This window comes from Canis lupus, chromosome 13 (assembly GCF_048164855.1).
Source record: "Canis lupus baileyi chromosome 13, mCanLup2.hap1, whole genome shotgun sequence".
Classification (NCBI taxonomy): Eukaryota; Metazoa; Chordata; class Mammalia; order Carnivora; family Canidae; genus Canis; species Canis lupus.
The window spans coordinates 4,014,331-4,028,555 of NC_132850.1; the positions used below are offsets into that span (position 1 = coordinate 4,014,331).

Genomic DNA, 14,225 nt, shown 5'->3' on the forward strand with positions numbered 1-14,225 from the left:
AAAGAAGGTGCTAAAACATATACTTCTGGAAGAAAGTTATGTCTGAAAGGAAGGTGTAAAATGAATAAGGAATGGTAAGCAAAGAAACAGGTAAGTACAGGAATAAATCTAAAATAATGACTGTATAAAATAATAATAATGCTAATTTGGGGGGGTAAAAATTAAACAAAGCTAAAACACAAGATGAAAGGAGTGATCGGATTAAAGTGTGTATGGTCCCTGGATTGCTCAGCAGTGGAGATACTGTGTTTTAAGATTTTTTTTTTGAGATTTTATTTATTTATGAGAGACACAGGGAGAGAGGCAGAATGTTTTAAGATTTTTTTTTTAACATTTTATTTATTTATGAGAGACACAGGGAGAGAGGTAGAGAGAGACACAGGCAGAGGGAGAAGCAGGCTCCACGCAGGAAGCCTGATGCGGAACTCGATCCCAGGTCCCTAAGATCATGAGGTCCCTGAGCCAGAGGCAAACGCTCAACCACTGGTCCCTGAGCCAGAGGCAAACGCTCAACCACTGAACCACCAAGGCGCCCCATATTTTAAGATTTTAAATTATATGGGCAAGCTTAATTTTTAACAGTGGTCTCTGAGAGAATACTCATACAAGAACCTTCCAAACTGAACAGCAACTCAAATAGAATTTTTTTTAAAGATTATATATTTATTTATTCATGAGAGGCACAGAAAGAGAGAGAGAGAGGTAGAGACATAGGCGGAGGGAGAAGCAGACTCCATGCAGGAAGCCTGATGTGGGACTTGATCCCAGGACTCCAGGATCACACCCTGGGTCAAGGCAGGCGCTAAACCACTGAGCCACCCAGGGATCCCCCTCAAATAGAATTTTTAAAAAGCCCTCCAAAAAAGAAAAGAAAAGAAAAGAAAGGAAAGGAAAGGAAAGGAAAGGAAAGGAAAGGAAAGGAAAGGAAAGGAAAGGAAAGGAAAGGAAAGGAAAGGAAAGGAAAGGAAAGGAAAGGAAAGGAAAGGAAATGAAAGGAGTACATATATATGTTTGGGGGTACAGTGCATGTATGGAAAGGACAGAAGAAGAGGGCATAAAATAATATGGTAGAAATAATTCCAAATATATCCGTAATCAAAACAGACTTAATAAAAAATTTTTAAAAAGATAGTGACTCTCAATTTGGACTTAAAAACAACCATAATAGGGCACATGGGTGACTTAGTCGGTTAAGCATCTGACTTGGGCTCTAGTCATGATCTTGAGGTCCTAGTATCAAGCCTGCTTGCCACTTTCTCTCTGCCCTGCCTGTGCTTGTGCTTTCTGTCTCTCTCTTTCAAATAAATAAAATTTAAGAAATAGGGATGCCTAGGTGGCTCAGCGGTTGAGCGTCTGCCTTTGGCTCAGGGCGTCTCACATCAGGCTCCCCACAGGAAGTCTGCTGCTCCCTCTGCCTGTGTCTGCCTTTCTCTGTGTGTCTCTCTTCAATAAAGAAAATCTTAAAAAAAAAAAATTTAAGAAATAAATAACAAAACAACCGTAACAACAAAACCTATCTACATACTCTGTATACAGCATTTAAGACAGAGGATGGTAAGGTGGGAAGCAAAAGGATGAATGAGACAGTAGTAGCTGAGGGGTAGCTCAGTGGTTGAGCCTCTGCCTTTGGCTCCGGGCATGATCCCAGGGGCCAGAGGTCGAGTCCCACACTGGGCTCCCCACAGGGATCCTGCTTCTCCCTCTGCCTATGTTTCTGCCTCTCTCTCTAGGTCTCTCATGAATAAATAAATAAAATCTTTAAAAAAGAGAGAAAGAGAGAGAGAGAGAGAGAGATGGTGGTGGCTGGTTGCACATGATGAATATACTAAAAATCACTGAATTGTACACTTAAAAATGGTTGAAATGGTGAGTTTTAGCTCAATAATTATTTAAAAAAGTAAATGGATGACATCTAGCATACATTAACTGAAGAAAATTGGTGTAGCTATATTAAGATCAAACAAAATCAACTTAAGGGCAACTCAAGGGAAACCTGGCTGGCTCAGTTGGAGCATGGGACTCTTTTTTTTTTTTTTTTTTTTTTTAGATTTTATTTATTTATTAAGAGACACAGAGAGAGGCAGAGACACAGGCAAAGGGACAAGCAGGCTCCATGCAGGGAGCACGATGTGGGACTCGATCCCAGGACTCCAGGCCCATGCCCTGGGCCAAAGGCAGGCGCTAAACCACTGAGCCATCCAGGGATCCCCAAGCATGGGACTCTTGATCTCAAGGTGGTGAGATGGAGCCCCACGTTGGGCATAGAGATTACTTATCTCTAAGTAATCTTAGAGATTTTTTTTTTTAAGAAAAAAAAAAAAGAGAAAAAAAAAAAGAGAAGATGACTTAACAGCGTTAAAGAAGGTCACTACAGAATGTTCAAAGGTTCAAATTACCAGGAGGATGCATTAATTCTTGAATTTATATGTACCTAATACTATTCCCTTGGAATATATCAATTCTGACAAATCTATCATAATAGAGGATATTAACATACCTCTCTCAATAACTGAAACATCAAGCAAAGTATCAAAGACATACAGAAATCTGAACCAAAGAATAAACAAGCTTGATCCACTGACACACACAGTATCCTGCAACAGTTAGAGAATATATATCCTAGAAAGTGAAGGCTAAGGGTTTTGAAATAAACTGCAGCTACTTAAAAGGATGAAGTACAAAAAAAAAACAAATGAATGTGGAATTGATTTTGTTGTACGCAGGTTAGAAAAATGCAACCTAACGGGAACACAAACAGCCAGATTTATTAGAATCTAGATATTGTACCACTTTTCCCCTCCTTCCCCAATTCCTCTGGGTAGATATGTAAGAAAGAAGATAAAGAGATTTTGCAAGATAGTATTGACATATATATCTCTTTTCCTTTCAAATATTAGAATTCAGGTCAGAGCACATTTGGTAGGGGAAGAAAAGAATGAGAAAACTGACCTAGTTCTTTAAAAGGCAGAGAGACACGTGTGCACCTATTCCTTCAGGGCCATTAAGAAAGAGTAACAATTTAAAGCACCAATTAATAGACATCTATTCTAAGCGGGAAATGAAGAGTAAAGATCCACATATGAAGATATTCACTGCAAGAATATTTTTAACAGCAAGAAACTGGAAACAATCCATGTATGTACTAGGAGAATGATGAAAAAAATGATGGTTTATAAAGATCAGAAATACATTATGGTAAGATATTTATGGTCAGCTGGATTATTCATGTATTCTAACTTTTCTATTGCTTCCAAAATAAGCAAAAATATGGCTGTTGTGTTTAATACTTAGAATAATGGTAACAGAATAATAGTAACAGCCTATGCAGCAGCCACCAAATATATTACACCAACTTAACACACAGTCTGCTACTCTCCACTGCTATAAAGTAACATGATCCTCAGGCTTCTGTTTTCACTAGTTGCCAGCTTCCTGATATGAACTATGAATTCTTTCATAGAACAACCAGCTGTCTACTGAACAGCACAGGCACTGTTGTCTGGCATGTGGCTGGGTTTACAACACTATTTGGAAGCACACAGAGTCACATTCAAAGATTTGGAATGATCAGAGCTTAAATGAGGGTCACTTTCCACACAAAGGAGGCTTGCTTCTTGTGACAGATTCTTGAACAAAACTGGATTTCCTTTACTTCTCACACTCACTTCACATAAAGGAAGAGAGAGAAGTACCACACATCTTTTACTTTTCTATAGCACTTTCTTTTCTTTTTTTTTTTTAATTTTATTTTTATTTATGATAGTCACAGAGAGAGAGAGAGAGAGAGAGAGGCAGAGACATAGGCAGAGGGAGAAGCAGGCTCCACGCACCGGGAGCCCGATGTGGGACTCGATCCCGGGTCTCCAGGATCGCGCCCTGGGCCAAAGGCAGGCGCCAAACCACTGCGCCACCCAGGGATCCCAGCACTTTCTTTTCTTTTTCCAGATTTTATTTATTCATGAAAGACAGAGAGAAAAAGGCAGAGACACAGGCAGAGGGAGAGGCAGGCTCCCTATGGAGAGCCCAATGCAGAAACTTCATCCTAGGACCCCGAGATCACACCCCGAGCTGAAGGTAGACGGTTAACCACTGAGCCACCAAGGCATCCCAGCATGTTCTTTTTCATGGGATTCATCTACTGACTTGTTTGATCCCAACACTACCAAACTGGGCAGGAGGGGAGTATTATCTTCATTTTAGAAATGAAGAAAAGGAAGCTGAGAAATTAAAAATGCCTTTCTTCAGACTGTCTTGTTAGTAAGTAGTAGGTAAACCCTGAACCCAAATCTCTGGAGCCTGTGCCCTATTACTCTTATTAACTGGGAAGACTTACACACAACCTTAGCACTTGCAGGGACATACTTATTACTTTCTTCTGTAAAGGGACAGCTTTTCTATAGTTTTACTTTTCCTTTTAATTAAACTACTTTCAAGACAAGTTGTTCCAAATATTGTTTGTCTCCAGAAGGGTAAAATCCCAGAGTTAATTTTCCTTGACACCTTTTAAAATGTTAATAACTAGTACTGAGCCATGCACCAAAATGTTACTAGTTCTCTCTGAGAGGCAGGATTTCTGATCACTTAGTTTTCTTCTTTAAACTTCTTTAAAAATTAAATGCTTTGGGGAACCTGGGTGGTTCAGTTAGTTGTCTGTTTGGCTCAGATCATGATCCCAGAGAGTCCTGGGACTGAGCCCTGCACTGGGGTCCCTGCTCAACAGGGAGCCTGCTTCTCCCTCTCCTGCTCCTGCTGCTTATGCTCTCTGTCAAATAAATAAAATATTTTTTTAAAATGAAATGCTTCATTTTCTCTACCTCAATCAGATTGACAACCATTTTCATAACCCTCACTGCTTTATATACAGGTGTTCAGTAGCAAGTGAATAAACCTGTTTCCTAAACTTCTGCTGTATATCTGTGTACTCTGTATGATTATTTACTCAATAGCTTTTTTTAAACCAATTCACTTTTAAAAACTTAGGTTTGTCATAAATGGCAATATTCATGAAGTCACTGTATGCTAGTTCTTTGTTCTAATATACCTTAATAAATATAAATATATAGCTATTCAAATTTTTAATTATTTATTTATTGGTATTCCAATTTAAAATACTGATATGCTACCTAAAATAGTAGTATGGCACATGCACTGGAAGGCACTACATTTAATGAGTGTTGAGTCAATCTCTGTTATTTTTTTATTAACTTTTTAATCATAAACAATATAGTGAACATACTGTGTTATATTAGTTTCAGGTGTTCAATACAGTGATTCAACATATCCATACAACACTCAGTACTCATCACAAGCACCCCCCTTAACCCCCATCACCTATTTCCTCCCTGCCCACCGCCCCTCCGGCAACCATCAGTTTGTTCTCTATAGTTAAGAGTCTGTTTCTTAAAAAAAAAAAAAAAAAGAGTCTGTTTCTTGGTTTGCCTCTTATTTTTTCCCCCTTGTTTGTTTGTTTTGTTTGTTAAATGCCACATATGAGATCGTATGGTATCTGTCTTCCTCTGTGTTGGCTGAGTCAATCTTTGACTTCCTTCACTTCCCACAATAGCAATCACTGGGTACTTTAAATCATTTTTTACTATGACTCTTGAACATACTGACTTTCAGTCTAGTGCAGACCCTCACTGTCTTGGTTATCTTGATGCAACAGGCCTCTAGAAGTCTCCTTGCCTCCAGTCAGCTTCATCCTATATGCTGCCCCCAAACTGTAATTTTCCTAAAGCAAGCTCTGGCTTCTACCCAAATCAATCTAAATCTTCCAGGCCACTGGAAACAACCATTTGATGTTTTCAGGAAGAAGTTTACAAACTGGCCCCAGCCTACCTTTCTATCCTCACCTTTAAGAATCCACATAATCATTAATCTTAGAATAGCCAGCATGTAGTTTTTTTTTTTTGATCTCTATAGCTTTATTCATTCCATAACTTCAATCTGAAAAGCCTAATTCCCCAGTCATAATTCTTAGTTCAAGTATCTTTTTTTTTTAGACATTTATTTAAATGTTTCATTTAAAATGTTTATTTAAATGTTTCATTCATGAAGGACACACAGAAAGAGAGGCAGAAAGAGAGGCAGAAACACATGTAGAGGGAAAAGCAGGCTCCATGCCAGGAGCCCGATGTGGGACTCGATCCTGGGTCTCCAGGATCATGCCCTGGACCAAAGGCAGGCGCTAAACCGCTGAGCCACCCAGCGATCCCCAATGCCTTCTCTTTTAAGAAAACTATTAGAATTCTCAATTTCTTAATTTCTGCAAGTCAAACTATCCCAGCCACTATTCACTGCACTCTACTTTAATTTATGGGCTATGTGTAAACATGGCTAGTCTCCTCTACTATAGGTTCTTCAGGACAAGACTATGTCTAGTGTATCTTCATCATATAATCTATACATAGATGCTAAAATATTTGTAGTTGTCAATGAACTTAAGTGGGCTCTTCAAGAAGTCAGCAAAAATAACTCAAACTCCACTCAACACACTTCTAAAGACTAATCTTTTGTAAGATTTAAGCCAAAGAATACTGTTCTCCTAGATACTAAAGGTCAGTAATTTCATTACTGTTTGAAATCAATAGACCACTATCTAACACCATGATTTGGCTATGATTTTCTCCACCCCCACCCACATCCCCCTCTATGTGGATACCTCTTAAGCAGGCTGACTTGCTGAACGTGCATGATTCCCCAGTGCCATTCCTGGGTTACCCTTTCTGGACTTCAGTATTCCTACTGATGATTTTTTTTAAAGATTTTATTTATTTATTCATGAGAGACACAGAGACAGAGAGGCAGAGACACAGGCAGAGGGAGAAGCAGGCTTCACGTAGGGAGACCAACGTGGGACCTGAGCCACCCAGGCACCTCTGATAAGATGATCTTAGAACCTCTTCCTAGCTTAAAATCCTGACATTTGATCAGACCAAAGTGATTTTTATGCCAATAACCTAACTGGAAGGATAACCCTACTTCAAAAATAAGCAGAATCAAAGCAGTTAGCCCTTTCCCAATGCTACTTAATCCCTTCACAGAATCTTGCTCCATGTACATATTTATAACGGGCTAGGCACATTACTCGGCTATCCTTTTAGGATCAAAATGGATGTTCAAAAGATAATAGTTATTTTCTGGTAGTTAGAATGTATAAAATGGAATATAAGGTATTCCCCCTGTATTATTTTATTTAATCCTTCCAACCCTGGTGCTCAGTCAGTCAAGTGTCTGCCTTCGGCTTGGGTCATGATCCCAGGGTGCTGGGATCAAGCCCTACGTTGGACTCCCTGTTCGGCAGGGAGCCTGCTTCTCCCTCTCCCTCTGCCACTGCCATTTCCCCTTGCTTGTGCTCTCTGGTTCCCTCTCTCTCTCTCTCTCTCTCAAATAAGTAAATAAATAAAATCTTAAAAAAAAAAAAAAAAATCCTCCCAACCCTAAAAGGCAGGCATCTTTAGCCCAGTGTTTCCCAATCAGAAATGATTTTTTTGCCTTGCCCCCCAGGGCTGTCTGGCAATGTCTGGAGATATTTTCAGTTGTAACAGTTGTTAGGGATAGGGGAGGTTGATACTGGCATGTAGTGGGGAAAGGCCAGGGATACTGCTAAACAAGATACCCTCCCACAACAAAAACCTGGCCCCAAATGTCAATAGTGCCAAGTTGAGAAACCCTGCTAGCATCATCTTTTAGTTAAGAAATCTATGATTTAGAGAACTTACTTGCCCAGAGTTACACAGATCCAAAATGAAACCAAAGCCAATAGCACATTCCCATACATATACAAATACTGGCAGCTGTTTCTGATTAAATTTGTTTTGTTTCTTATCATTGTCCCTTCTCCCCCTTTTAGTTTTCAGTACTTGAGATCTTGATAATCAGCCTCAGTTGATCTCATCCAGGAAAGAATTCAGAAAAAGCTTGAGACTCAAGTCAGATTTAAGAAATGTCTTCTCTTGTGCTCCCCACTGTATCCAGTACATATAACTTCACTGTTGTAATTATCATATTGTACTGTGCTTCGATGACTTTTTTCCCTTAGACCATAAACTGCTTGAGAGCAAAATTTCCCTCTTTATTTTTGCATTTCTAGTGCCAGGCAAAGTATCTCAGCACAGAATATATGTTTCATAAATACGTGTCAAACAAACAAGAGAAAACAAAACTGACCACACTGTATAGTGTACCCAAGGACACACAGCTACTAAATGACAGAACCAGGATTCAAATCCAAGTCTCTCCATTGTCAAAGCCTATCATTACTGTATCTCAATGAGCTAAAAATCAGATGTTTATCTTCTCTTTATCCTGCTGTGGGAATTCTCTGAACATAAACATAGGGAATATATACAACACCCCTGTTTTAAAGATAGCTTCTAATCATAAGAATTTTCCTATCTTATGCCTCCAATTTTCATGTGTACATTCTATAAAAGCTCGTGAGGCAGTTAGCATGTAATAATAGTGATAATCTCTCCCAAATACCAGAATTATAAAGGGGCCATGGGGTTCTTATTTGATGGCCTCCTTGAATTTACCACTCACTCACTACATAGAAACTGATGTTATTTTGAGTTGTCATAGGAACTTTTTATAAAAACTAAGCCAGAGTCTCTTAGGAAAAGAAGAACTCACTTTAACTTTAGCTTTTATTTCTTCACTGTCCCCTTCTCCATCTTTGCGGGGTTCCATGCCAGACTCCTCCAGGATGTCTTTGTTTAGAACAGAATACTCTTCTAGTAGAGTGTCAAACAAAACTATTCGCTTGTTCTTGAAGAAGCCATAAAAATAAGCATTGCTGTGGGAAGAGCGTTTAGATCCTAAGGAAAAGACAGTTCAAAGCATGGAAAATAATTAAAAAGTTTTGGGTCCTCTGGAGAGACTCCTAGAAATTGCATTACTGGAAAGGACATTAACATTTTCAAACTGTTTAATACCTGAAGAAAACTGTATCAACATAAATGACCACCTGCAGTGGAGAGTGTCTGTTTTCCTACAGGCTTGCCAACAAATGTTTGTGCTCATCGCAGCTTTATAGCAATTAGAAAACAAGTAAAGTCTAAATACCTAACAGTAGTGGAATGATTAAAGTATGGCAGCGCTGTGAAATGGAATTTTAAACAGCCAGAAAAAAAGCAATATTTTTCGAAGAACCTTAACAAGATAGGAAAAAGCTCACCAATATACTGTAAAGGATATAAAACTTCATGTATATAAGGTTCCATTATTGTCATGAAAAAAAGTACATGTAAATAGAAAAGCATAACACAAGCCTATGAAGACATATTTCGAAACATTGAGGTGTTTAGCATTGGCTTCTAGGACTAAGGATTTTAGTTCCCTCCTGTATACTTTTCCAGGCTTTTTAAAATAAGTACACTTACTTCTATAATGAGAAAAAAGTTAAAGCTATTTTTAAAAAGACTGGGAAAAAAAACCATACCTAACAGTATGTGGCTAACAGGAGCTCAACTATGGTTGATTTTTTATTTGCTTCTTTATATTTTTCTTTATTTTCTAAATGTTCTACCTATGTGGTTAAGAACAGACTTGGGGTTTAAATCTTGGCTCTGCCATGTAGTAGTTGGGTAAATGTAAAAAAACTTCCTTAATTTCTTTAAGATTTACCTGTTTATCACATGAAGCTAATGTCCATCTCACTGAGCTGGATTAAGGATTACATGAGAAATTCTTTTTTTTTTTTTTTTTTACATGAGAAATTCTAAGCAAATAAATTCATATACTGCCTGACCCATAAACTTACTACTATTACTTATAAACCTTTTTTAAAAGAAAGGACAAAACATGTTTCACTTGAGAAGATGAGATACAAATACAAAATGTAATAGCATGTTATTAGCATGTAACCACTCATACTTCTAATATGAAGTATGTTTAGCAATATATTTAGGATGCAGTATATTCTGCATATAGAGTAGTAGTATGTGTGGCAGTATGTTTAGAATGTAGGAAGACTTTGATAAATAGTAGCTTATTTATTGTTTTTTCCTTTTTGATTTCATGACCTAGAAATGCCAAACATGTGGTCCAATTCTGTCAGTCGTATAGGACCTCAGCATCTGGAAAGCTATATATCATTTGGAGGTCTCATACTTCTCTCTCATGTCTGTCTTCTCTGATTCTAATTTTTAAATGCAAATATTTATTAAAAGCAGCCTTATGGCAGCTTGGAAGTAGGCAGACTGTAAGCTTATAAACAAAATAAAATTAATGGCTTAATACCTCCCACTGGTCCACATTTCTCAAAGTATAGCCCAAGGAATACCTACACCAAAATCACCTGGGGGTGCTTGTTAAAGGTAGACACTAAAATACCTCAGCAGGGAGCCCAAGAATCTGTCTTCTAGCAAACCCTCCTGAAAATTCTTACACTCACTAAAGCTTAAAGGTCCCTGCCCTAGACCATCAGTTTTTTGTATCACTGGGCTGACATGTAATATATATTCAATAATGCATGTTTACTGAATAGGTTGATGATTCCATTTGAGGTATGAAGTAATATACTTGAGAACTCTGAAAACCAATGTAAGGCATTGCCCTCTGTGTCTTTTATGTGTTTTATGTCGTCTTACCTTCACCTCTCAGCAACATCTGACACAGCTGACCACTTCTTCCAGGAAAGACTTCCTTCTCCTGTCTCAAAAGAATTACCACTTTCTCCTGGCTTTCTTCCTACCTCAATGGTCTCTCCTCCTCAGCCTCTGCTACTGGCTCTTCCTCCCTTGCTGAATCCAACCTGATCCCCCTTCTCTTCTCTAAATGATCCCCATCCATGGCATTAAACACCATCTATGTGCCAGATGCTTTCCTATCAATATTCTGGCCCTGACCTCTCCCTAGAACTCCAGACATATATTCAGCTACCTATCTGATATCTCTACATCTCCACAAGGATATCTACATGGCAGATTTGTTGTTTATATTTTTATGTTGTTTTTTTTTTCCTGTCCAGTGCTGAATCCTCCTTTCAGAGTTCTCATCATGTAAGTACTGTAGTAGACTGCTTCCCATCTGAGAAATCTAAAAGGCCAGATACTTGTGCCCCCAGCACTCCTGGAACCCAGCCCATGCCCTGGCTCAGTTAATCAGCTATACCCACTGGGGACTCAGAAGATCTAGCTAATTATGCAAAGAAGCAGGCAGTGAGGAATCAATGCTAAGAGTGCTATTAGGGTGGAGGGGATGTCAAGAGAACAAACTGCCGAATTCAACAGCAGGAGGCAACAGCAGGGTCCTCACCAGACTGGTTCTATGGTGAGATTCTCAGCTCGTCTCCCTGAGAACAGCCCATTTCCAAGCTTGTAAACTTAACTTTCAAGGTGATCTTATGAATCAAAGATTGTCAAATAAGGAATTTTCCAGCTTCAATCAGCCAGAGTTGGTTCTACTGCATACTTGGAGCTAACCACTGTTTAAGGAACTCTAATATGGTGTTCAATAGATACCTCAAAATGTAACATCCAACAGAACTTAATTCCCCAAAACCTGCTCTTCGCTCAGTCTTCCTATATCAGTAAACTACCATTTATCCAGCTGCTCAAGCCAAAAATCCAGGTCATTACCCTCAATGTCCCCCTTTCCCCAATTCCTCACAGGAGTAAATTTCATCAACTCTACCTGTAAAACAATATCCCTAATGCATCGACTTCTCTCCATAAATTACTACTGTCCTAGTCTAAGCTGCCCTATCTCCTTCCTGACCACTGCCACTGTCTCCTAACTTTTCACCCTGCTGCTACTCTTGCCCTCCCACTACAATCTCTTCTCCATACAGCAACCCACAATATTTAAAAACTACAAACCAGACCATGTCACTAAAATTTTCAATGGCTTTTTCCCCCAAACTACAATAAAACCTAAACTCTCATCCTGATTTGCAAAGGCCTATGTGGTCTAATTCTTGTCTGTCTCATACTTCATGTCATAACACTCTCCTACTAGGCTACAGCCACACTGGAACTTGTTTCTTACAGACACAAAGCTCTAGAAGGTCTTTCCACTGATCTTGGCATGGATGGCTTCTTCCTTCAGGTATCAGCTCAAATCCATTTGCTCAGAGAGCTGTTGCCTAATGACCCAATATAAAGTATCTACCCAGGGCAGCCCGAGTGGCTCAGCAGTTTAGCACCACCTTCAGCCCAGGGTGTGATCCTGGAGACCCGGGATCCGGTCCCACGTCAGGCTCCCTGCATGGAGCCTGCTTCTCCCTCTGCCTGTGTCTCTGCCTCTCTCTGTGTCTCTCATGAATAAATAAATAAAATCTTTAAAAAAATAAAATATCTACCCAGCCGTCCTTGATCACATCACATTAGTTTCATTCTCTGCACAATACTTGCTATCTGATATTTTCTCAGAGAAGAATGTTGGCTTTTCATTACAATATCCCTATTAATTTACAAATCCATAATGTACGTTGTTATTCTTAGTAACAACACTTGAGCATTCAAAATACTTCTGAGGATTGTTACCATTATTAACAAAAACTTATATTACGGATCAGTAAACTTCTGATTAGTAAAGGTAAGTTGCCAAACTCATAGGTAATTTGTGATAAACTGGGATTCAAACCCAAACCTACTGACCTCACAGCCTGACCTCTGAAATGCTACCCTGTACCTACTCCAATCTTTTTTTTTTTTTAAAGCAATCTCTGGTCAGTTTTATTAAATAAAAAATATTTTATTAAATAAAAAACGACTCACTTTTCACTGGCCTTTTCTGGCATGCTTCTAATATATCAGAATCACCTGGATCAATGAGAGCCAGTGTGCATACTCCACAGTACTTTCCACTTTCTATGCCAACTCAATACTATTGCCATTATGCCACTGTAGTGATGGACACAGTTTTGGCCAACACAGCACAATACTCTATCTCAGATTCCCTCAAGGCTGGCAGTTGCTGGCAAGGATGATTAGCTTCACTTTGTCATGTCTAATCATTTTCAGAGTTTGCTTGTACCCCGGCACGTACTTCCCACTTTTCATACTGATTTGGAGCCCAAAGTAGATCAACTCCAGTGGCTTTTTCATCTTCTTTGCAGCCACTATCTTCCTGCCTTAGGTGCAGGCCGGCCCCACAAGATGGCCGGGAGTGAGGAAAAAAAGGCCAAATCGTGATATTCCAAAAAGTACTAGCTCATATTATAATTCTCCATAAAGCCTTCCCTATTTCATCTAAAACCACGTGGCAATGACAGTATATATTACACACCTTACCAATTAACTCCATTGTGATATCATTAGCTGTCATTTCATATTATCTGATTATAACTTAAGTGATAAGCAACTTAGTAAAAGTTGCTTAAAAGACGCTAAAAGATGGTCCTACTGTACTGATTAGTGTGCCTCTAGTTTACTAAGAGTAGAGATCACAGAGCCTAAAAAGTAGCAGCAATTGTCATTCTTCTACCATTTCCCCCAGAGAAATGTCCCAACTATCCCATTAGCTGGGAAATACAGCCTCAGAAGCCACTGGTTGCCTAAGACTTCTATACTCTTCTAGTTGCTGTTAATTTGTTCTTTTCCATTGTAGCCATCTCTGTTCTCCCTGACCCCATAATTACTTGTTTCTACTCCTTCATCCAATACAGCTGTTTCTCACTGGTGATTTTTTTTTTTTTTTAATTTAGAGGAGGGATGGACAAAGTATGGTTTGCAGGCCAAATCTAATCTGCCACTTTTTTTTTTAAGTTATATTAGAACATAGCCATAGTCATTTGTTTGTGTATTATCTATGACTGCTTCTGTACTCTAACTTGCCAACTATAATGGCAAGGTTGAAGAGTTGTGACAGAGACAGACCATGTGGCCCACAAAGCCTAAAATATTGACTGACTAGCCTTTTACAGAAAATGTTTGCCCAACAATGGTTTAGCGGAAGCAAAACAAACCTAGAGGGGTGAAGGGATTCATCCAAGATCCTACAGCTGCTAAGTGGCAGAGGCAGAACCAGTTTCAGGCATTCACATGGATTTTAATTTATAGATTCCGAAAGTCATGGTATCATACAACAGTTTTACTCTACATCTTTTTGGGCTTGAGATTTTAGTAGTCTTATGTAAGCTAACACATAGCTTAACTCTCAAAAGCAATTATCAAACAGCAGAGAATAACTGATCTGAAATATTCAAAGGTACTACTGTTTTTGGTAATGTACAAGTGAAATCAGACTCCTCCAGAACACTGAAAGTTTTACTGGATGAG

General features: G+C 38.9%; 1 protein-coding gene across 2 annotated transcripts in view; it reads right to left on the reverse strand.

Moving 5' to 3' along the window:
* The window catches only part of ZMPSTE24 (zinc metallopeptidase STE24), a 38,736-nt gene that overhangs the window by 11,962 nt on the left and 12,549 nt on the right, over positions 1-14,225 (reverse strand). For both annotated transcript variants that reach the window (XM_072771740.1, XM_072771741.1), the window contains exon 7: positions 8,635-8,819. In XM_072771740.1, coding sequence (XP_072627841.1) covers positions 8,635-8,819 — 185 coding nt within the window. The remainder of the gene's footprint in view (positions 1-8,634; positions 8,820-14,225) is intronic.